Source organism: Chelonoidis abingdonii, chromosome 9, assembly GCF_003597395.2.
Source record: "Chelonoidis abingdonii isolate Lonesome George chromosome 9, CheloAbing_2.0, whole genome shotgun sequence".
Taxonomy (NCBI): Eukaryota; Metazoa; Chordata; order Testudines; family Testudinidae; genus Chelonoidis; species Chelonoidis abingdonii.
The window spans coordinates 59,269,565-59,294,945 of record NC_133777.1 but is presented as its reverse complement, the minus strand read 5'-3'; the positions used below and the strand labels follow the sequence as shown (position 1 = coordinate 59,294,945).

Genomic DNA, 25,381 nt, shown 5'->3' with positions numbered 1-25,381 from the left:
CAAGCTCTCCCCTAGGGAAGATCATAATTTAACAAGCTAAGGCCCTTATTTTAATTCAATTTTCCCTTTGACAACAGTATCTTATTAGGCATCCTCTTAAGAGTCCCTAAGATTGTTTAGTGAAAAGAATCCAATAAAATTTCCTTAGATGTTGAGTAGCTTAACTAACTTTCAACTGTTAGCATTATCTAACAGAAATTGTTATGAATGGGCACAGTGGAGATAAGATAGCAGGTGGAACACATGACTAGATACAGACCATAAATGTAATTTGTATACTGAAGAGTAGGGGCCTAATTCTGCACTGACTTACATCCCAAACTGAAGTCAGCGGCATTGCCTGTGATGCAAATCAGCAAAGAATTTGGTTCTAGACATACAGATCAAATGACAGGCACAGTGAGCTTGGTTTGTTGTCCACTTCCTTTTCCCCATGGTGATTTTACAGCATACATTGGTGGTAACATGATATTTAAGTGTTGACAAAGCTGGAATTAAGATGTTCACCAGCTTAGTTCCAAAGCACTTGACATGCAGAAAATGACATTAACAATGCTGCAGTTTATAAGCTTAATGTCTATGCTAAATAGCATAATTTCTAAACTGCATTACTGGTTCACTACTGCACAGCATTTCGCCTATCCTTTTATTAATTATTACTGCACAATTGGATTTATGCATTTTTCCATTTTTTTATTTTAGAACATAACACAAATTTACAAATACACATGTAATCCACACACTTCCTGGGTGTGGTGTTCTGTCCCATCTAGTGGCACTGAGACCACTTAAAGAGAGAGAGTTAAATTAGTTTGCTCTATAGTCTTAGCTAACAGCCAAAGTTACCTTTTAGCTCATGCGGTAGAGGCTCAGGCACTAAACTCCAGAGGTCCCAGGTTCGATCCTGTCCGCTGATGACTGGGGTCTGTCAGCATTACACACACACACAGACCCTGATCCAAAGCCCATTTAATTCAATAGAAAACCTATTCAGACATACTGCCAATCTGACACCAATGTCACTCACATCTATGAACTTATTTGCTCCCAGAATATAAAGTTCAGACACAAAACAACTTTTGATTTCTCCTTACACCACTTACAGCTAGAATTGCCCTGTCTCTTTCAACCAAGTCTGCTAGTTTATCCAAGAGACGGCCTCTTTCCGATGCATCCATTCTCCTCCACACTGAGCCTAGAGAGAAAGCAAGGCGAGCTGCCCTCACTGCTTTGTCCGTATCAACCTGTTGAGGAGGAAGGAACAATAAAGCCCTGAGGTAAATACTGACAGAGTATTAGCTGGTATCTGAAGTTTCCGAACAGACAATATACCATAATCATACTATGGGGGCAGGGGTTAATAAAAGATTCGTCTATCATCAGTGGGGATTCTGGAGTGGACTAGTAAGATGTATAGGTTTTGGTCTAGTGTAACCATATCACAGGGATACTTTACCTTGTCAGCTTCCTGGATCTCACAGATCTGCTCTCCTGTCGATGGATTATACACTGGGAATATGTTCCCACTCTCAGAATTTTGCCATTCATTATTTATGAAAATCTAAAAAGGGGAAGAAGAAGAAGAAAAGGCACTTTAAAGCTTTGAATCATTCTGCAGGTACCAGTCATTTAGCAAGTAGCATTTTATTCATATGAGAACCTCACTGAAGTCACAGTAAAGTCATCAATAAAGGTCTGCAGACTCTGGCACCAAAGTGCTGAACTCATTTCTGCTTTACAATGTTCGAAAGTTAATATGAAGGGCTTGATCCTGCCGTCACTGAAGTAAGGGGCCCTAAGGCCTAGATCCTCAAAAGGTATGTCGGCTCCTACCTTCCACTGATTTAATGGGAAGTTAGGAGCTTAAATACCTGGGAGGACCTTGGCCGAAGTGGCATGGTTGAAATTGAAATTTGAGTCACCCACAGTACAAAAACAATCACATATCATCAATTTATGGGAGCAAAACCTTGAAACTACCAGGACTAAGGCAAGATGGTGGATTAGTCACTCAAATCCCCATCTCAGCAAGTAAATGTTTTGTCACTGAAATAACCCAGTCAATATTAAGTCATCGCAAACACCACAATTCTCCAAGAGACAGTGAGTTGATTATGACCAAACTGAAAAGTCGTAACACAGAATTAAATATCTGCACAGAACAATGGAAATTACTGTTAAGTCCTGTTAGTGACAATATCATCTTAATTGTCATGGGCAAATCAAATGCAGATTCTAATTCTGCCAATCAGTGGCTATTTTGGCAAAGGTTTGTTACTGCGGGACTTTGTGTAGGTAACTACATAGTAGGGGTCCAAATTTCTACTGCTTGACTTTGGAGAAAACAATACAAATTTTTATTAGAAAATATGAAATGCCCCCTTTCAATAAGTCACTCTAGGGAGAAGTCCTGGCCTCAGTGAAGTCAACAGAAGTTCTGCCATTGACTTCAGTGGGCGTAGGAGTTCACTCTTAGACTGGAGCGACAGGATTAAACTTCATAGCCCTATTCCTGCAAGGTAGTTTAAATTGTGTTTATAGGGTAGGTCCCTTTTTCTGGTTAAAGCACAGAAAGCCCCTTATGGGCCCTTTAATCTTGCAAGAAGCTGAGTGACCCTTTGAGTCAATGGGAGTTGAAGAGGCTCACTGCACACAGGGACCAAGCCTGCAAAGTGTTGAACGTCCGTCCACTTCGCCAGGAGGCCTTTGATACCATGACCGATGAGACATATGCTGTACAGAGCCATCTCTAAGCCCTGGTCTACACCGTTGCTACTCCCCCGTCAACTCTGCTTGAGCCTCTCTTGGCACTGGAGTACAGGAGTCGACAGGAGAGGGCTCGGGGGTTGATTTATCGCACCTAGACTAGATGCGATAAATCGATCCCCGCTGGATCGATCACTGCCCGCCAATCTGGCGGGTAGTGTAGACATACCCTAAATTGTAGACATCTACTCTACTATTTATGGTTTATATTAAGATTTTTTAATGACAGCTGATTTTTCTGGTATGCTGGGTGACAACAATGTGGGTGGCCATTACACAATGGCACAAGGAGCTTCTCATCCCATATAAAGAGCGAATCAGAATTGCTTCATTCCTCTGGCTCTGGGGCCCAGTCCACCCCAAAAGGGGATGAGGAGAGCATGGCTCCATGCTCTCCCATGTGTGCTAGCTCACAGAGCGGGAAAGGCAGGCAGATAGGAGTATGTTGCACCACTGAAGATAGGATTTCTGCACCCCAGGTATGGTGTGAGCACATATCGCAGTTTATTCAGGGTTGTATACACCCTGTACTCGCTAACCATGAGTAAGGCACTCAGGATTGGCCGTTTCATTCATAACACCAGGAACGATCTATGTTACTCAGAAAATATCTGAACATTTGTTTTTATGTAGAAATCTGCAGAGTTCAAAATATGTGGGTCATAATAGTTTGCTGCTGGTAGACTGTAATGTGGCTGTCTCTGTTACTGCTGTTTCCACCACTCAAAATACAAAAATTCAATGGTGACTTGGGCACTGACATTGGGTGGAAGCCATAAGTTTCCATGAGTTTTCAGTGTGAACCCTTCTTCACTTGAAAACAGCCCATTTTCACTAAGAAAATCCACATCCCTCCATGAAATTCTTCATGAAACCTAGCCCATTTTCACTGGAAAAATACATGCAACAACTGGCCCACTTTTGAGTTCATAGCTACATGACAGAAGATGAGTTCATGACACACATTTCATACCCTTCTTGCTTCCTCACAGTTAACCATAACTGCTGACACTGCTCGGACAAAACTGGTACTTCCTATTTAAGTAACCTAAACATCATAGACTTGTCTAGACAAAAGTCATATGTTGACTTTGTCACCCCATTGACTGCTGTTACTGCCACTGCAGGAGTCTGTGCTCTGACTTCTATACCAGGGAATCAAGTGAAGGTATTGCTGTCATACTGACAAAAGTGCCTCTGAAGCTGTGCTCTGGACATCCACCCACAGAACATGGTTAAGAGAGATGGCCAAGGGCCCTGACTTCCCTGACAACTGATGTGCCTGGATGATGGAGCTGCACAAACAGCTAAAAGAAAATTTAGAGAAAAATCTGGTGTGACAAACCCATCGCCTTATTTATCATGGGATGGCTCTGTAGGCAGAAGGCAGACTGTTATACTTTGCGACTTCCAGTTCCTCTGCTTCATTGGCCAGGGAGTTGATTTAGATCTCATGGTCACATTTTGCCATGGCCTGGAAAATTCCTATCTGCCATTTATGTTCTCAAATATTTCCCTGCTTATATGCTTCTGCCTTTTTCACTGGTACATCAAAGTCCTCTTCAGAAAGTCCAGGTTTATTGCATGATCATCTGAAACCAATTGTTCCAGCCATGGCATGTGACATAGCATTATGTATACCCAGGCCTGGCTCTAGGCACCAGCAAACCAAGCATGTTCTTGGGGTGGCACATTTTCAAGGGCGGCATTCCGGCCATCATTTTTTGTGTGCTTCTGGTAGCAAAAGTCTAGAGCCAGCCCAGGCAGCAGCAGCACGTCGTGCGTGGGGGGTGCCCTGGGGCTGCTGCAGATCATGCTGCAGTGGAGCAGCACCCACACCTTGTGGGTGGGCCAGGCAGCCTCCGAGCAGGGGACACTTGGGCTGGGGGCCATCCAGTGGGGCACACTGAGCCACCTGCAGGTGCTGCAGGGCAGTCGCCACCCAGTGCTGCAGCTGGGGCTGGGTGAAGCGGCCCAAGCCACCCAGGTACTGTGGCAGGGCGGCCAGAAGCAGCAGCAGCAGCAGCAGTGGGGCCAAAGAGGGCAGGGAGCTGCCGTGCAGGGCCTGTGTCCCACTCTCTGGGGTTCCTCTCCCTTTGGGGCTACCCTGCCCCAGCTTCTCAGCCCCCTGCTGGGGCAGTCCCCTGGTTCCCCGGCTCTGCCCTCCTGGGTCCTGGTCAGTCCTGGAGGTGGGAGCCCTGGCTGGAGGGACCCTGGGCTGAGGTGCGGCCTGGGAGTCACACTGCTTACCCCAACCCTGCCAGTGCCGGACCGGCTGGAGGTAAGGGGGGACCGGGTGGAGTCAGCACTGGTGGGGGGCGAGCCCAGGCTAGGGCGGCAGGGAAGGTGGGTGGAGGAGGGCACTGGTAGGGGTGGGACATTGAGAGCCCAGGGCTGGGGTGGGGAGCAGCCAAAAATGTTTTTTCTTGGGGTGGCAAAAAACCTATAGCTGGTCCTGTGTATACCACTTTAGATGATCACCCCTTTGTCCTAGAGCAGTGGGTCTCAAACTTTTGTACTGGTGACCCCTTTCACATAGCAAACCCTCTTATAAATTAAAAATGCTTTTTTATATATTTAACACTATTATAAATGCTGGAGGCAAAGTGGGGTTTGGGATGGAGGTTGACAGCTTGTGATCCTCCCATGTAATAATCTCATGACCCCCCTGAAGGTCCTGACCCCCCAGTTTGAGAACCCCCTGTCCTAGAGAATATGAAGTTTACATATATGATCCTCAACTGCCTGTGTGTATTTCATAGCTTCAACAGGATCCTTGGACAGACACTGACATTGACTGTTGGTTCTCATGTGGCTTGTGAGGAACTGGAAAATGCAGTGAGACCTGAGGGACAGCTAGTCTTGGTCTGAGTTTGCTGGTGCTTCTGCACCATCAAAGGCCTCATAAGATCTCACTATGGATCAATTTCTGATGAGGATGTGGTCAGTTTCCTTCATGGCATATCCATTATTTGAAATCCAGGTACTTCAATGGTTGATAAGGTGCCTAAACCAGGAACCCATATGAGACAAGCCCTTTGCAGCACACACCAAAAGCTGGGTGATGGTGTCATGATTTGGGGAATCTTAACCAAAGCTGTCACAGTTTCATACTGAGTTTGATCACAGCCAGTCACGGCACTGAAATCTCCAAGAACTAGCTGTATGTCATATGGCGGAGTTGACTGGATTTTTGCTGCTCGCTGGTGATACAGTGCAGCCTTGGCACAGAGCCATCATGTGCCTGGCTGGCAGCCATAAACAGCCTTCTAACATCCCCATCACAAAATCAGACAGCTCTCCCTGCTCATCAGTGGATGAGGTCCTGGACAAATGGAAAACACATTACAAAAATGTGCTGAACCACACACATGCTGATGACGATCCAGAGCTATGTGACCTGGCACATCACATAGCTCCAGAGCCAGAGATGCACGCTGATCCTTCATCATCTGAGAAAGTATGAAAGGTCATCCAAAAGTTACAGAATAGACATGCTGCTGGACCCAGTGGCATTCCACCCTAGCTACTCAAAGATGCCTTGGAACCAGTGAGCATTGCCCTGCATCAATTGTTCTTAAGTGTGAGCATCAGCAGAATGGAAAGATGGCATCATAGTGTCCATGTACAAGGGCAAAGGATCTCACACCGAATGTAGCAACTGCAGGCCAATCTCATTATCATAAGTCCCTGGAAATATCTTCACTTGCATTTGGCTTGGCAGGATGCAGCTGCTCCTTAACAGATATTATTGTCCACGCAATCAGATTTCACCATTGGGTGGTCCACAGTGGATGATGACTTTACCTTCTGTCTGAGCTGCATTTCTGCTTCATGTGGCATTTATCAATATCAGTGTGGTTTTTGATTCAGACAGCAGATCAGCATTTTGGCTCACACTGAAAAGAATTGGTGTTCCAGATGTTTTGCTAAATCTGGTGCATGATCTTCACATCAGTACCAGTGTAAGAGTGTGCATTTGTTCCCAGCTTTCACAGTTTCTACTCAACCTCAGCTGCATGACAGGGATGCATTCTCACCCTGGCACTAGTCTGTCAGACTATCAAGTGGATATAAGCACTTGTCGCTCTACATGTTGGAATCAAGATTCGCCAAGAAGTGTTCACTGACCAAGACTATGCCAGCGATGGTGTCGTACTTGTGAAGAAGTCAGAGAATTTCAATCCCCAGTCTCCAAGACACTGCCTGCACTGTGGAGGCATCTCAGGGCAGAAGGCCAAGGTACAGAACCTCAGATCTGGGCCAACAGAACCTTTGGTACAAGTGGAGTTGAGTGTTGACTAATTTATCTACCTAAACTGCTGGCGGAGTCAAACAGTCACACCAAACTGGACTTTCTTCAACAATTAGATCTCACTGTCTCCTTCATGAAGGCCATGTTTAACTTATGGCTGCAAAAACAACTTTGCCCTGAGACAAAATTCAGGATCTCTCAAACCTGTGTACTATCTGTATTGCTATATGGGTCAGAAACCTGGACCCACTTACAGGCAGACATGGAACATCTAGAGGCATTCAATATGCAATGTCATCATCAAATTCTGAGGATAAAGTGGTTTGACTTTTTGCAAAATGTCATAATCTTGCAGAGATCTGAACTTCCTTCAACGGCTCATTATATTCCAAAGACATGTTACATGCTTTTTGGCCATGTTACCAGGAAAACACCCCAGTACACTATGCTCTCAAACTCTTCAACGATGTGCAAAGTTTTGTGCACCCTGACCCTGCCTGGCACTGCCTGCAAGGACACCCCAGAGATTTGTGGATTTGCAGGACTGAGCCAGAACTGGGCACTTCCATACATGATTCCTTGTGTGACACCATCCATTGTGGTCACTCTGGCTGGCACAATGCTCCTCAGTTGACTGCGTGTTTGATGATGTTATGTATCACACAATTCCATGGGGGTATGAATTTTGGTGAAACTCATGTGATAACAAATTAATCCATAATTCTATTTTTCACTGTGCAAAGAACATATAAAATAGAACTATTGCTGAGCTGGCTTCTACTAGAGAGACCAGGATCTAAAAGTCTGCACACATGGCTTGGAGCCAGGCTCTCCTCCATTCCAATAATGGCTTTCACAATATCTTCCACTGTGGCCTTGGGCACGTCACTTTGCCTTCTGTCTCAATTTCCCTGTCTCTAATGCAAGGCTAGTAACACTTGCTTGCCTCTAGGGTTAACTAGACAATGTTATAACTTACTTGGACCTTGAGAAAAGCACCAGCCTTAGAGGTCTTTGTAACATTGAATCATTGACTAGTGAGAAAGATCATATAAGGCTGTAGTCTGTCTGCTGGGAAGTGAGGGAGTGAGAAAAATAGTAAAGAGATGAGGCAAAACCAGATACAAGGAAATTCTTAAAGAGAAAGGAAAGACAAAAGGATAATCTTAGAAAAATAAACTGGAGAATTATAAATTATTGCTAGTTTAGAAAACACACACAGGAACCTACAGAGGAGGCATTGTCATTCAGAAATAAATAAAGGCCTATAAATCGAGAGAGAAAAGTGAAGGACAGTATTATGGCTCTGATTTTTTTTTTAAAGTCAAGGGTGAGATTTGGACCTGGAGAGAGAGAGAGAGAGAGAGACACACACACACACACACACACACACACACACACATTAATGGTGCACACCAATGGACAATTGCAAGAGCAAGATGAATCTGCACGTACATGGATTTGCTGGATCTCAGCTTTCTGGGTTTTTATGGACTGGGCCACTGGAAGGTAACTAATTCTGAATGACTTGATGTGAAAATATTGTGGAGATTATGTATGTGTGTTCTGTATTCACAGTGGCCCATAGCAGAAAGGGATTGAGCCCCAACTGGTCCCTTCCCTGCACCCACCATTGAGCCCTTCTGGGGACACCTCCCCTAACCAAGACCCGCCCTGCCCCTTTTCCTTTTCCCAGACATGTGGGCTTGTGGAAGGCCAGCCCTATGAGCGAAGGAGACCCCACCCCCATAGGACCTCTGTAGGCAGTGTCAGCAGCAGGGCAGAGAGGCAAGGCACATTCAGAACCTCTGGACAGATGGCCAGGGAGGTGGCAAGGATGTTTGTCCAAGGTTGCAGAGTCACAAAGACACAAAGCTCCTTTCCTATTTTTTTTCTGTCTTGAAAGAATAAAACATTTGGACTGAATAAAAGAAGTTTAGATGGAGAAGTTGAAAAGGAGAACAGGATACGGAAACAGCAGTTTGGTTTTCTTCCCGGATGAAATTGTTCTGGTTTTGTAAAGAGCTTAAAAAATGCCAGAATATGTTCTGCTGGGACCAACTGCTATCATCAAGTTCACCAATATTTAGGACACATATTGTAGATATTGTTAAAATGCATTTCAAAGCAGGGACTGGATGTAGCAACACGGAAGTCACAAAACTAACTGGACCTATATGATGTAATATTTTTATTCAATATCCCGTTTATCCCCATAGTGTTTAAAAAGCAGTATCAGCAAAGATTTTTAGATAGGACATGGGAAAGATCTATTTGGCATAATGCTGAGCTAGAAGGCAAAAGAAATTGCTACTGTTAATGGTTAATGTTAGTTTCTTCCTGTTCCACTTTCTATAAACAAGGTAATGCCTACACAAGCTCATTACTGTAAACTGAGCACATTTAAATTGGCAGTAAAATCAGAGTATTTACTCTAGTGCACATATAAAGTACCTCGTCTAACGTTTTGGAACAGTTTCAAGTCTTGAAATCCAGCAGCTGGCTGCTTTACAAGCAAAACGTTACACTTAAATAACTCACTTTTGAAAGTTTTAGGTGTTCTGTGTCAGGTAGTACCATTCAGGAGACATTCATACCACCAAGATTCAGATTCTTTTGCAATAAATTTGCATTCACTGGAGCTTTTATAACTCTTCCAGCACTACTGACTCCAATGGCTGTTGATTAAATGTATATATCCTGTACATTTAATCTGACTTTCATTATGGCCACTTCGTAAAAATGCCATGGAATGGACAAGTGATGACACATTGCAAGAACAAGGAATCCCTGCAAAGCCTCAAATTGGGTTTTTTTTTCTTCCTTATTTATAGTGACCATTGTAGTGGCTCGCTCTAAATCAGGGAAAATATTTGACAGCAAATGTTCCTATCTATGGATTATATATAACCCATCCTAAACACTAGATGAAAAAAGGGATAACCCTAGGAAAAGAAGGGCTTGCTTCCATGTAAATCATGCTACAAATTGGACAACACCCAGAGAGCTCATTGTTCAACCCCAATTGTGAAGGCTATTCACATTTACTATTCCCCTGGAATCAATGTTAATTAAGGCTGAGTGAGGCCATAAATCAGCCCTTGGTTTTTACAACTTAATTCAGCATTAAGCATATATATTTAAATAACAGGTAACTGATTAACCACTTGAGTTTTCTAGGAGTTGCTGAAGTAATTTGTTTTTGTTTGAATCCTAGTGTTCACTTTTGTGGTTTGCAATAGGGAAAAGAATAAGCATACAGTATGTCATGTATTAGCTATGTGGCACTGTGAGTAGTTAAGTAATCTAGTCCACTGGGTGCTGTCAATGAAACTGTGCCAAACGAGGGGGGAAAGCAGTGGAGAGGTTTTGGAAGCAATGCAGTGAGCATTAAGTTTGCCACCTATCCTCATTTAAGTGAGTACTTCAGCCATGTCAGACCAGGAAAAGAGAACAGAAACTCTCCCGTTTTATTTGTGTTCCTTGTCAAATAGCCCACGAATCTATCCAGTACAATGAACTGACCAACCATAAACTTATCTAGGCAACAAATATGACACCCCTCTTAGGTGAGCAAAGCTGATTTTGATTGGCCTACAATGCTACAAATTGTCTAACTGAGGAAATCATGCCAGCCTTTTGCTCACTAGCAAAGCATCAGTGCTGACGCCATAATGTAACAGGCTGGGGAGATTGTTCTTCACTTTTCAAAGTGCCATCTATTCATACGGGGTATCAACAAGAGGGACCACTTGCCCAGCTCATGGGACAGGCCCATGACACTTTCCCAAAAGGGTAGAGACATTCCTGCTGTCATCAGGGATGAAGAGCAAGGAGGAAAAAATGGGGGGTTGTCCTGGAGCCCCAAGCTCAGGTCCCTCCCAGAAAACATCTATAACATTTTAGTAAAATAAAATGGGAGAGCATGAGTTCCCATATTTCTCTCACCGGGCCAGGGTTTCATGGTTAATATTCTCACTCCCTCTCTCTCATGTGCACATGCATGCACTGATAGTTTCTAATCCAAAACTTTGAATGCCTAATGGTTGCTCCATTTTATGCCTGGGGAATCACTTCATTAGAAGGGCCAAAGTCTGCCCTTGGTTAATCATGTACAAATCCCGTTGACTTCACTTGGGCATTGTAACCAAAGAAAGCATTGGCTCATTGATTAGGACACCTGACTGTTCCAAACATGATGTAATACCTAGAAAAATGAAACCTGCGGTATCACCCTGAATATTATAGAAAACAAGCAATGAACTTCTCAGTGTCACCCAGAGATACTGCAGACATATAATCTCAGGCCTGTCTTTTATTTTGGATCATGCATTGTGGTATATATGGCCTGAGTTTTAAAGCTGCTGAGCACCGGCATCGGTAGGATTTGTAGATGTTCATCATTTCTGAAAGATCAGGGTAGTAGTAGCTGTTTTAGCCTGATGCAAAGCAGTCTAAGCTCCATGAAGATTCCATTATAATAGCCCAGTTAGCTAGTAGTCTGTCTCAGCTGAGGCTTGGTAATTATTAGTAACAATGTTCACCTCGAAACATAGCTGTAATTCATTTCTAGAACATGATCGGTTAGCAAAGTTATGTTTACAACCGCCTATTAAGTGACACCCCCTACACCCACACACCCACAAATATGCCACAGAGCTAATATCTTCTGTGCTGCTCTTAATGGAAGAAATTTGTTTTTGTTGAATTACAAATTTCTTCTGATGTTTACCCTGGGGCTAACTCTGGCTTTGGGAAGCGGAACTGATTTTTAAATCCACCAGGGATTCCTGCATGTTCATTGCTTCTCATGTTTACTGTCTTCTCTAAAAATATGCAGGAACAATAGCATTGGAGTTGTTTTAATTCAGCAGAGCAATCAACACAGGTGGCAACAAAGTAACTTTTCATTTCCTTTTTTTAAAACGTTCTCAGATGATGTGCTAGTGAAATGATGATTTACATTCCTAATTTGATATTGCTTAGTGATGATGTCATCAGACTTTTTTCTATAAGATCCCCAGGTGCACAAGTAAGAACCTCTGCCAGTGGACAGACAGTGGCCTAGCTTTCAGCTCCTTTGAGACAGAATTATTTTCCCATGGATTTAATAAACAATGTTTTTGTACTTTTGCTGATCCAAAAATGTTTTTTTGGTACAGGAAGAGGATTTTAACATCCAAATAATAATGGCTTCCCACAGGAGATATGGTTCTGGATGAATGCAGGAATGAATGGGAATTTCCTAACTCCATTGATTTAGTAGCTGGTTATAGTTTCATTGTATCAAAGTGATCCCTTTTTCATATGCGGCTTTTTTCCTTGGAGAGCCTTCAACACCAAGGCTACAAGAGAGGGGGAGGGGGCATCAGATGCCAAAGTACTTTATGAAGGAATCACAGCTGTTTGGCCCCCAGCATCTTCTCATAGCTGGACGAATTAAGAAATACATAATAGGACTTTTTGGGGGATATGGGGTAGGGACAATTTTAGAGGCATGCAAAAAATCCAGAATCATTCCCTTGGTAAATGTTTCCTAACATCACAGATACTGGGCACCTGTACCTCAGTCTGGTCAGGAAATTTCATATCCCTTTCCCATCTCAGCAACTTAATTTCCTTTCCTTTGGACACATTTCAGGAGTCCTAACAGTTAGTCATTGGGAAGGGAATGAACTAGACGAGATTGCCAATCAGAGGTGCAGCTTGTTTATTTTCTCAGACTTTGTTTTCCTTCACTTTTATGGCTGCCTTGACACAACAAGCCTCCAGCATTCTAGACAGTGTGTGTCACAGGGCATTTCTGTGATTGCCTGGGAATCAACAGGTGGCTACAGAATCTAGGAAAATCCATGTTTTATAAAGTTTGCAAAATGCAATCTTGGCATGTTGGTGGAGAACTTGGTGATTGGTCAGCAAACTAAATATAAATAAAATAAGGGGTAGTGCAGTGAATGAACAGAGTACACAGTGCTTGCCACTAAACAAATTATGTGGGCTGTGCACTTTTAAGCAATGTGGAATTCTGTTTCTAAAGCCAGCGGCATGACGTGGTCCAATGTTTGGGCTGTGTCAGTGGTGGGACCACTTTTCAAACTGTATCAATAGATGGGTAGGAGAATCATGGCTAGAGGCAGGATTTACAGATTAATGGTATGAACTGCCAGTGGCTATTCTGTTGTTCACTAAAGCTATGCTGAGGAAACAGTGTGGCTCCCACTGAAGTTGTACAGCATTTGTTCTCATAATAAGGTGTCTTTCAAATAGGGACTGTTTGTAATCATTTTAATAAGAGTGACAATGAACTGTGGATGAGATTTAAACTCTGACAAGCAAGACTGCCAATGAACTGCTGTTCCATCATGAGGGGACCAATCCCATTTGCGCTGAAGTAAATAGAAAAACTCCAGCTGACTTCAAAGGGAGCAGGAGCAAGCCAGTAGGTGATGAAAAGGTAGCTACGCAAGCAGCCAGTAGGGAGATGTTTGTATTGGGAGGTTCCGTCGCTTTATTGGAGACTGAAACCAGCCAGAGAGACTGGGAGCCCCACACACATGTTGATTTTCCTTTGGCTGCCTGTCTGTTGACTTTTATTCACCTCTGCCTGACATCCCAAATAAGAAGAGATTTCTAAAGGAAGAAAAGTGATCTTTTTTTACCAGGTGGGATTTTTCCCAGCTCTAAGTTGGATGTAGAGCCAGGAACAAGTTGTCATAGCCTTTAAGGAAACACTGCCATAGAATGGGGTTTTCACTTGTTAACTCAAATTTAGGTTTTATTAAGAAACACAAGATACAAAATATCTAAAATCCAAAATGTATCGATTGGGAAATTTAAAACATTTACAGCTAGGGACTAAAGTATAAGACTCAGAGGGGCGAATTGCCAAGAAACCGATACAGTGAAAGTGACACTGATCAGCCCAGTTTCATTGTCACTACTGGCTGAAATGCAAAACACTTGAGGTAAAAAGTAAACTAATTTTTAAAATTTCTCTTCTGAATAATCTAAAGTGTTGTGCACAACAGATAAGATCTTTATGAAATATACTGGGACAATTTAATGTACCCTCCATTAGCTTCGTTAGACTGGGAAAGGATTTGGCCCATTATTTTTGTTTTAACATTGTCCTTTAGGTCATATTTCAAAGAGAAGAATTTAGTTTTCTACTGACAAAGACAGTTCCCCCTGCCTCCATCATGTAAGAATGATTCCATCTTAATCTGGTTCAAGTCTCAGAGATTTTATTTTAATTACAAGCAAGTGAGACATTAAACTTTACACAACTGATGGGACAAACAGCTTCTCTCTATATAGTGATCCAAACCATCAAAAGAAGCCCCATATTGCAGCCTTTATTCAACCAATAAGTCCAAGATAAAGTCAGTGGGTGAAGTTCTGGCCGCACTGAAGTCAATGAAGGCAAAACTTGCCTTGACTTCAGTAGAGTCAAGATTTCTCCCAATGAGACCATGAGCAAGGACAAGGACTGGGCCCAGGGGAAGACTTCCAGAGTCAGACAAGATGCGTCTTGCATCAAGCTCTGCAGACTAGTAAATTCATGATCAAGTCATTCCATCTCTGAGCCCAATCCCCAGCCCCAATAAGGTACTTTGCACCATAATGGTGACACAAATAAAGCTTTAAGTTGGTCTAGGTGACCAGCTGGGGGTCCCTCTGGTGTAGGGGGCACATTAGGGGCAGGAAGCGTGTGGCCAGACTCATGATCTTTGGTGCCGCAATGACCACAATGGATCTGCTAACTTATGCTGACAGCTGAACTGCCCCCAGCAGTTCCATGGATTGGGATGGATTGAAATGGAGTAGAATCACCTTTACCACCCCTTTGAGGCCTATCTCAAGTGCAGTGCGTCTGGATAGCTCAGATTGGGGCCTATAGCTTTCTGGATATAATCCTCAAACAACAAGGGCTTGATCCAAAATCCATTGAAGTCAATGACAGTCTTTCCATTCACTGCATTGGGGTCTGGATCAGGATTTAAGTTTTAAAATAGTAAAGTACATCAATATCTTGAGAACAGGGTTTCAGGGCCAGATCCTGTTCTTACCTATACCAGTGTAAATCAGTAGTTACTCCATTGTAATGTCAATTGAGTTAAAATGGTAGAGTCAGAAGTAGCTGTGGCTTGAGGAGATGTTCTGTGGGAAATTCAAATCCTGAGTAGTAGGGGGAGACACTGATGGGGTCTGACAACCTCCTGTTAATCGGTTGTGCAAGTGGAATTTAACATGATTTTTCTTCTCCCTATGAAACAAAATCCTCACACCAAATGTTTGATCTGCCTATCTCCCTGGCTTAATTAGTCTTCTGTCTTTCTTAGAGTTGAGTCTGGTCTTTTGCAAATGGCAACACATCAGACCAGGGGAGACCTGTCGTGTTTATTTTCTAAGCCATAGGGGACACCTATTTGAAAAAACATCCAGCTTATCTAAATGTTTTTGTTTATATGATTTTGAATTAGGAGGTTTGAGTAATTAGTTGAGGAGATTAAGTATGTCTTAACAACATGCAGTAGTAGCATGCTTACTTAACTTGTTTCCTTCACAAGTATTTCCTGCATAAAACCTAGTCTGCCAAACAGCGATTATACCCTTTTCTATTTGAGTTTCTCACTGTGGTACATGCTGATGAAGCAGCCATTATTTTAATTCAGTCATACTAAAGGGATTAATTTTGCTTATGGTTCTTCCAGAAAATTACTGTACGGCAGGAAAATATATCAAAGTGCATTGTTTGTTACACTGTCTTTGTAACAGATCAGAAACATCTTATTCGTTTTGGCTATATTATTAGAATCTATAAACACAATTTTACATGCAGCGCTGGAAGTAATTGCTTTTCTCAAAGTAATTTGCACCTTTTCATTTAATGAAGAATTTATCTGCTGATAGTAGCACAATACAGGAACAATTACACTTGCTCTAATCCAGCTAATATTTCATGTAATCCTAACAAAACTTTCAGTCACGCTTTCAGTAGTGGGGCTCTCTCTTTAATTTCTGGTGAAACTCTCCACTGTCTTAATCTGCCCTACATCAGAAAGGGTTTTGTTGGAAACTAGGATTCCTGAAGCATTTATTATGCACTGGATCTGTCATTTAGAGAAAAGAAAAGTCACTCGTGAACAAGTAACTGCAAATTTGGTTACATGTGAGGGGAAAAAATATGTTTAGGTCACAAGGTCATCTGGTTGATTGCATTTACTGAGACCTACAAATTAAATGGTGAGAGATTTCTAAAAATTCATTTTTGGGCATTGGTGGGAGGGAGGAGGTATTTGTTTTGAAAAATCAATTATTGAGCTGTCACTGAACTTTAATGAAGTTGTGGCAATAAAGAAACCAATTTTGGAAACCCTTCCTCTCACCAGTATCCTTATAAAAGGACTGTCATTTTAGGCAGTGGGCATAAGGACTATTCAGATAAGGGATTTTTTTAGAAATGAATCTAAAATTGAATAGCATGTTTTCCCTGAATCATGCATAGATACTTGGGTGCTGTGTTTGTTATTGTGCATCTCAGCACTGATTTGGTAGTTAAATAATAATACAGAACAGAATTATGTGTTCATTTTTGCATGGGAGAATGATTCTAATATTTAAATGAAGACAGCAACATTAGTCTTCAAAATTGTTTGTAATTAACTATTTCCTATTTCACATGTTCATTACCAAAGTGCACGGTGTTGCTTACAAATTAGGCCACATTTTAGCTGGTCTAGGTAAGTATTTACTCCTACTAAGATCTTGAACATTACAGACAACTCTGCCCTCAGAAAAACGTCATGGAAGAGTTCAGTTTGACTTGAAAGTCCCATATGAAAAAATCACTTTATAATCACATATGAGAAATTGCTGGAATGTCAACTTCATTTGCAGTGGCCCCATATGGCCTGATCACTCTCCCTGGCATGATAAATCACTGGCAGGATCCTTACCTTAGCACGTTTGATCTCAGCTCAGCAAGACTTGGTTTTGATGTGAAGAACTCCAGATCTGTTAGGTCAGAGACAAATAGCAGAGCCACTGACCTGCAAAGTGCTAAGTCTATATTAGACCCAAGTGAACAGTCATAGCTTCTGGAAAAATTTTCCCCACTAGTATCCCACTAACCTACTTAATGTTTGCAAATATTTCTGTTAGAGCATTTTGAATGTATTTGCTAAATGATACCAGTGAAACTTCCTTTTATTGTAGGTCCTGCAGTGCAAAAATTACCTAAAAGTGAAAAACCAGACAGTCTAAAAAGCATTTAGGAATACAACCTTGGATTAACTGTTCTAATTGTCAGCACTTCAGGGATATATAAGATCAAGCTGAATATTTATCAGCCTGATTGGATTTCTGTGGAACATCTATACATTTTAAAGTTTACACTAACTCTGTTCTACCCAAAGTGCATTCACTGATATATCTAGTAATCATGATATTCACTAATACATCTAATAAGATACATGCACGTGATTTTTTGACTTCCTAGACTGGTTATAACTGAAGACCCCAAGCCACAAAGTCTAGATCTAAATCTGAACTTTCTCAAAGATCTGGAGGCCCTTATTCCTGGGGCTCATTTCTGGGTCTGGTACCATTCATTATTACACTGGTTAAACTGTCACTTATCTCTAGGATACTATGCAGGAATATTAGTCTTCCTGAAAATGGGATGTCATTAATGGGCTTCAGAAAGAGAATAGCTTGGCATCATCAGCATTAAGTTACGTCACATTATGTACCACTTATACTGTAAGGAATACCACCCATGACATCCTTGGTGAAAGCCTTTAAAAAAAGTTGTTGTGTTTGTTAGATGCAGGTGTGAAGTAATTCCCAAAAGACTAATTTGGAAACTCTTTCATCAATTGCACTTCAAAAAGATATAGAGCACATCATCTCTCCTCTTCTCCAAAAAAACAAGGGAATCTCCTTGCTCAGAGGCACAGATGAACAGGGGCATTTCTTTCCAACAAATGAGCTCGGGAATTTTGATTTGTTTATTTTAAACATGGTCTCTCTTGAAGAAAATAAAACTTTAGTTAGAGTCCCTTGCCTCAGAGTTCAATTTTGATTTCTCCTTCAGTTGTATCAGTCAATTAGCTATTGAGGCCACAAATAGAAAACTGGAACAGTCCATTCGACTTACTTTCTATTATCCATAAGGCTGATTGGGGAAGGCTGGGATTAAGCTGTCAAAAGTATCCCACTGTGTTTGGATATCTGACAGATTTACACCCCAAGGTACACTGTGGTGCTAAGACGAAAATTGGATGTGAAGAGTTCTTGCAGGAGCTGATTACAGTGCTGAGCAAATAAAACACTTAGGGGTATAACAAAATCATACCAATATTTAATGGTGTTTAACACTAGTCTTTTTATAATTGTGAGCTATTCATTATGGCCCGCATGAAAAATGAGCTCTTTTATTTACCTCTAAATAGAAGCAGACTAATAATTTTAGGTGTGTAAATTAAAAACATAAGCCTCACCTTTTACCAAACAAGCAGCTTTTACAATAGGGACTAAGACCCCACAACCCAGAGATTTCCCTAAGTGACCAGAGTGGGTTATAAGTCTTGTAAGTACAATGCCTTTCCTACACACAAGTTCATTTATCTAATCCTGAGAATTTTTCCATTTGCTTTCAAATCACTGTTTCTCTTCCTCTCTCCAAACGACTCCCCTTTTACTCTGCTGGAACCCCTTGTAACGATACCAGAATGTGGGCAAAGCTCATTAGTCTCCTTGCTGTTTACAAGACAGGATTTATGCTCAATGTAGTGAACACAGTGACACTTAATCGCTAAATGGCTAGAACCACCATCAAGGCTTTAATCTGAGAAATTTTTCACGCAGACAGTGCAAATACGTATCAGCATGTAGAAGCATGAAGAGCCATATTAATTACAGCTAGCACATGTAGCCCTATAACTAACCTGCTCTAAAGCGCACACCAAGAAATACCCATTTGCAAAGGTTAATTTAATACAACCCTTGACTGTTATCTGGTATAGGATATGTCGCCAATTCAATCCATTAAGTAATAACTGAACTCTCAGAGGGCCTAGTAGAAGTCAAACGTTGTTATTCCAGGTTCACTGCTTTTAGTCTCCCTTAAGACCATTTAGGCAAACAGATGGAAGAGCTGACTACAAAGGTTCTCAGTCACAGAGAGCCACTTTGTGAAAACAGGTAACTGATTTCCTGGTCAGAAGCCTTTATCAAGTCCTCTGCGTGTGTGCATGCCCACACTCTTATTTAGAGAGATGAACCCAAAAGAGAAAAGCAATTTGTTCTTACTCCATGTGTAACTGGAGGGAAAGTCAGGCTGCCATAAAAACAGCTTTCTTTCAAAATGAGTTCATTAAAAAAAGCTGTGAGAGATACAGAGACTATCATAGACTGATCTAAAAAAATTATCAGGGACTAGATGGAGCTATGTTGATTTACACCAGCTGAGGATCTGGCCCCAAAAGCTCTATGCAGTCTGGCCCACCTGGGTAGATGGGGGTGGGTGGCGCTGAGCTGTTCCAGTTTCTGGATATCTCTGTCTGTGGGGTTGGGGTACTGTTCATATTAAATATCAGGGCCTCCCCGCCCCCCTTTAAAAAGAAAGGAAGAAAAAAGGAGGATCTTATTAAAATCTTTGGAGGACCTGAATAATGATGTCTCAAGTGGGAATGACCTTAGCTGCAGGTCTTCTTCTCCACATCCTGCCACCAGAAAGAACTCTGATACTTATAGAAATATAAAAAGGGGGGTAGCATTTCAGGGGACAGCCTCATGAGATCTGATTATTCAGATCTCCAAACAAAATCTGAACCTAATATCTCTAATGAACAGCAGCAGCAAAACCCCCAAACACTGAGTCCATTTTTGTGCTACATAAAGAAGCGGTAAAGAGCAGAAAGTAAATGTAATATTGCTTGTGTGTGTTTGTGCGCGTGCGTGCATGCACAATATATAATACACTAAGTTCAACCTTCTGAGCATTTGAGGAAGCAGCCCAATTCCAAAAGTGCATTGTCTTGTCCAGGGCTCTCAGCCTGTTAATTTGTCTCCAGTGTTATGACTGTCTCTCAGGTCTTTGATACTCATGCATCTCTGCAGAGGAAGTAATTTAGAGAACTCGCCACTTGGACTATTTAAAATATGCCATTTCTCTATTCAAAGACCAGGAAAACACATGGTCTAATTGATGCAGTGAGGGATGGGGAAGTCAGGAGAGCTGGATTTGAATCCTGACTCCAATACTGACTTGTATAACCTTGATCACCATGACCACCTTTCAGGCCTGAGCTTCCCTAGCTGTAAAACAGACCTAACACTCACGAGTCTCCCAGGGATGGTGGGAGGCTGAAGTAATTGATGTTTGTTAGAAGATTCGAGATCCTTGGAGGGAAAGGGCTGAGTATTATTTATTGCACTGGAATGATTTTAGGTAAAAATGTCTTTACCAAAATAACAAATGGTTTTAAAATGACTATCAAAGGGCTCAGACCAGTAGAACCAGGTTAGCACAGCACAGACACGTTGCTCTGGAGCCTCAGACAGCCAGTTGAGACCTGGGCTGCTTGCCTAAAAGGTACAGGTGGGGAATTAGAGCTGCTCCAGTTCAGTGAAGTCAATGGAGAGAGTCCCATTGACTTCAATGGGCTTTGGATCAGACCCTTAGTAGAAGTGGCTGGGGAATTATGGTAGAGACAAGGAGGAAAGCCCAAGAAAGTCTCATGGGTGACGGAGAAGTCAGGGCTGAAATCTTATTAAGATATGCCACAGACACAGCGTAATGGTAGCCTCAGCACCTCAGGCACCTAGGAAGAAAAACAGCTGGATCAGGTATTTTAAGTTTGCAAAAATTACAATTAAAGAAAAACAATGTTAAACAAGTGAAGACCATTGTAGGTCCCTGAACAGGATGATCCTGGGTTCAGTTATTGGCTCCTATTTGGGCCTACTCCTCTGGACTCAATGGGAAGACTTGCTAACTTGTGGGGGCTTTGGATGAGCCCCTTTGTTAGCTTCAGGAGCTGTAAGTTCTTGTCAGAGCTTTCAGGGTGCCCCAGTACAGAAATTGCTAGAACCACACTTTCCAGCTGAAAGAAGAGGGAACCATTAAAGAAAGTTCTCCTTTTTCCTTGATTTGAACAGGTGGACAGCCCATTACACTGTTCATTTCTACCCACTCCATTAAGTTAACCTATACAGATGGCTTAATGTTGGTTAGCATTCAGAGCAATTCGGAGGAAATAGAGATTTCGCATGATAAGGTAAATTGGTGCTTGGTGGAGATGCACAGTGGCAAGTGGTGGGATCTGAGGAAGGCACTTCTAAAATGGATCAAAAAGAGCAGCGACAACACTCTTGTTAGATTTCAAAATGCAAAATAAAATGCCTCTTTTCAGGTCCATGAGCCCTGATTCTCCAAGCCCCTTTACATCACTGTGGCAGCATAAAGGGGGCTTAAAGTGGCTGTAAATATAACTTACTTCCATTTTAAGACCTTTTGCACTGCCAGGGTGGTAAATGAGAAATAGGTCCTATGTCTCAGGAAATGCCATAGTGATCTAGTTGAAGAGGCTTTGTAGGCTTTTCAGCTGGTCAGCCTGCAGCTTTCATCCAAGTCATCTTACAGTTATAAAAGTAGAAGTGCCTATAAACCAATGCTAAAAAGCTTAAGAGAAAAATGGGTGATCTGGACTGTCTCACTGCGAGAAAAAAACCCTGGCATGTTTGAAACATGGTGGGGTGAGAATAATCAGTGGCATACCATAATTTCTAGCTATAAACTTCATAGGGAGGACAGGTTAGGCTGCAAAGATGGGGGGAGTAGCCACATACATAAAGAATTCCATGAATTCTATTGAACGAAAATGTCTTAGTAGAGAGGACTCTGAGGTAGACTCAGCAGTGGATACAAATCTGTGATCATAAAATACAAACACAATATCAGGGGCATAGTCCTGACCTCTGGATCAGAACAATAATTGTGAAGTTAAATTTGAAAAAGAACAGGGAGGCAATAAAAGCTATTAGAATAATAACCTCATATTACCCACGTGAATATTCTGCTGTGAAAGAGAGTGTAAAAAAAAAATTCTCTATATTCTAACCCACACTTGACTTAGTCCTGTCATACAGGAGTTCGTTGAAGAAGTAATTGTAGCTGAACCATTGAGCAACAGTTACCACATAAATAATTTCAGTATCATTGCAGGAGAGGATCACATGAAGAAGCACTACTCTCTGGGATACTAAAACTTCAAGAGAGGATTTTTTTATTTTTTTTTAAGAAAAGGAAGGAAGTTAGAAACCTCCTGCTTGAAGTTAGGAAATTAAAATCCATAGAATCAGCATGGAGGCTTACGAAGTATACGAGTCACAGAAGATTTGCATTCCCAAGGCCAAAAAAAGGAAACAAAAGAGACAAGAAAACAAATGGGATGGTTAAACGGAAAGATACAAGGGTTTAAGCAGGCCAGAAAATATCCTTAATAAAAACAAAAGCAATCCTGCCTAAGTGATGCTAATAGAAGAGAAAATAAAATGTAGAGGCAGCAAGATATAAAATGGAAATTAAAAAACTGCTTTGAGGTATTTGATGAGAAAATACTGAAGATGTAAAGGCAAATTAAAAATAAAGTGTAGACTTTTTTTTTTTTAAAGCAGCTTTAGGAGAGTCAGCAGGATCACAAGACAACCTGGCTGTGAACGGGAGAATAAAGGAGGCCACAGACTAAGCTAAGACTGACATTTTCAGAACTGGCCCCTGATTTTGTGGTGTCTCAAGCTGAATACCCATATCTGGAAGCACACAAAGCTAGAAGACTTTCTAGGCAGTCTGGACCTAAATTAAAAAATGGGAGCCTGGAGGAAGGGGGGTCATAAGTCTTCACCACAGAAGAGAATGGGGAAATACCTGTCAGAGGGACTGCTCTTTACTACTCTATTTAAACAACAACCTATTAGACAAAGGTACCACCATTTCATATAAGTTATAAAGAGATTAATTCGGAGATCTTACAAGCAGCCCCAAATGCTAACCTACCTCAAATCTCACAACCTAATCAGGCTGAGGCATGGCCAATAATTGCATGAGAAACCTCCTAGGAAATCCCAGGGTGCTGCTAAAAGTGGAGTTGGTGATTTAGTACGTGGCATACTTCCCACTGAGCCAGTACTGAAACAATGCCCCAGCATGGTACTGCTAGAGATGTCATATTTCAGATGAAATGAAGACTTGAGGTCCTTACCAACCACTGTCATTTAAAATCCTGTGGCATTTTTCATCTGGAGAGCAAGGGGAGGCTTGGGTTGTTAGCCTTTGTGTTATGGTCACATTTTAGTTTGGGTAATTACATTTCACCGTCCTAAAATCCTCTCCAAGTTCAATTGATGCTAGTATTTTTCACTTCCAGTCTCAAACTGTTGTCTTGTGTTGCTCTGCATTGTTACACAGCTAATGTGTTGCACCCCAGAAGTGGATTCACTTCAGCGATGGATAAAGTGTTTTATAGAGAGAGGTGTGTTTGGAGTTTCTTTGTTTTGAAAAGCACTTTTTATTACCCACGTTTGCAATTTTAGGAATGTTCAGTCATTGCCTGCTGCTGGATGTCCAGTGAACAGTGAAGAGTGCTTCTTTTTTCATCGGAGCTTGGCAAAGAGGTGGTAACCTTTTCATTCAGAGTTGGACTTCACTACAATTCTCCATGCTACTGCCACCTCCAGCATCGATTCCTGCAACTCTACTATGGGCTACACCTGAAAACCACATGAAAATTGCAGCTGGATTAAAATGTGGCCCATTGCATACATTTGTGTGCAGGGACTGCATTATACCTCTGTTCAGTAGGTCACATTGGCTTCCACTTAGGTTCTAAGTGCAATTTAGAGTGTTGACTGTGACCTACTAATTGCTTTATGGATTAATTCCTGTGTATCCCAGAGCTTGCCTCTCTCCTTGTATTTCAATGTAAAAGTTGAGATCAGATCGAGTGTCAGGGAATTTTCACTGGAGGGCCCTCCCCTCTGAAAATTACTCCTACTTCAGTCCAGCAACACCTGAATGCATTGACTTTCAGATCATGTTGCAAAATCTAGTTCACCAGGTACCCTATGGGCAGGGTTCAGAGTGAATTCGGAGGAATTCTGTTTTTTTTGTTGGAGACTATTTTAGTGTTGACTTTGTTTCACTTTGATGTGGCGATTTGTACTGCATAGTTAAGTAAGGAATTGTTTGTGCACTAAAAATTTGACCACGTTGTATTAATTTAAATAAATGTCACATTTATCTACACATAGTGTAGATTGTTACTGAAAATAACAGAAAACACTGGCCAGGGCTATTATGATTTTTGACTCAGTCCAACGTACAGAAATTCTTGTGTTCTGGGTGAAACAAGCTGCTCATATACAATCAGAGCAGCCAGCCCTTCACTAGTAATGAGTGTGCAAATAATGCAGGATTAGGTCCTTAAAAAGCAATCACTTTTTAAGCTACATCATTTAAATATATTATATAAAATACAAATAATGTTTAAAAGTCTTCAAGTAGCCAGTTTAGCCACTTATTTGTGTTTGTTCCTAGGTACCCCTCATCTCTTGACTGAGGATGCCTCTCCAAAGAAGAAGGTGGAGGGAGATTTATATGCAAACAGCATGAAAGTGCTCAAGAGCTTTAATTTGCTGAAGAAATTGACTTTCTTTGATAATAAATAAAAATACCTTGTCTTTACATAGCCCCATTATAGTGGTACTTCTCAATAAATACACGATTGGACTGTCACAATGCATCTCTTTCAGCCAGATTGAATTTTGATGCATCCATGTTGATTTATAATAATGCATTAGTCACATTGGCCTATGCAATCTTTCATTTTCTTGAGTTGTGTATCTTTGTCTCTGCATCTGTGCTTTTAGTTTTGTTTGCTTCAGGGAGGAAGTGGTACTCTTATACTGGAAAAGCTAAAACAATGAAAAACAGTCATTTAAAAAAAATGACGTGATGCAAAATCTCTTGTTTCAGTACAAGGAAAAATAGTTGAGAAAAATCATAAAAAACTGTGATATTTTATGAACCATTTGGCTATATGAGCAAACTGATATAGATTCTACCATTGTGCCTCTGTAACCCGTTAAGAGTTCTTTGAAAAGAATTATTCAAATGATAGGCAGAGAAGAATCAGTGATTATAATTTATTTAGACTTTTAAAAAGCTTTTGATGAAAAAGTCCTTTGCAAGAAGCTATTAAGGAAAGTTAGTAACCACATGGTGAGAGAGAAAGTCCTGTCATGGATTAAAAACTGGTTAAGAGATAAGAAGCAAAGAGTGGAAATAAATGGACA

The 25,381-nt window shown here is 41.4% G+C and overlaps 1 protein-coding gene across 2 annotated transcripts in view; it reads right to left on the bottom strand.

Annotated features, from left to right (window-relative positions):
* The window catches only part of ALDH1A2 (aldehyde dehydrogenase 1 family member A2), a 73,365-nt gene that overhangs the window by 38,925 nt on the left and 9,059 nt on the right, over positions 1-25,381 (bottom strand). For both annotated transcript variants that reach the window (XM_032774117.1, XM_032774114.1), the window contains exons 2-3: positions 1,457-1,561; positions 1,104-1,244 (exon numbers count right to left, since the gene is read on the bottom strand). In XM_032774117.1, coding sequence (XP_032630008.1) covers positions 1,104-1,178 — 75 coding nt within the window. In that variant the 5' untranslated portion in view covers positions 1,179-1,244; positions 1,457-1,561. The remainder of the gene's footprint in view (positions 1-1,103; positions 1,245-1,456; positions 1,562-25,381) is intronic.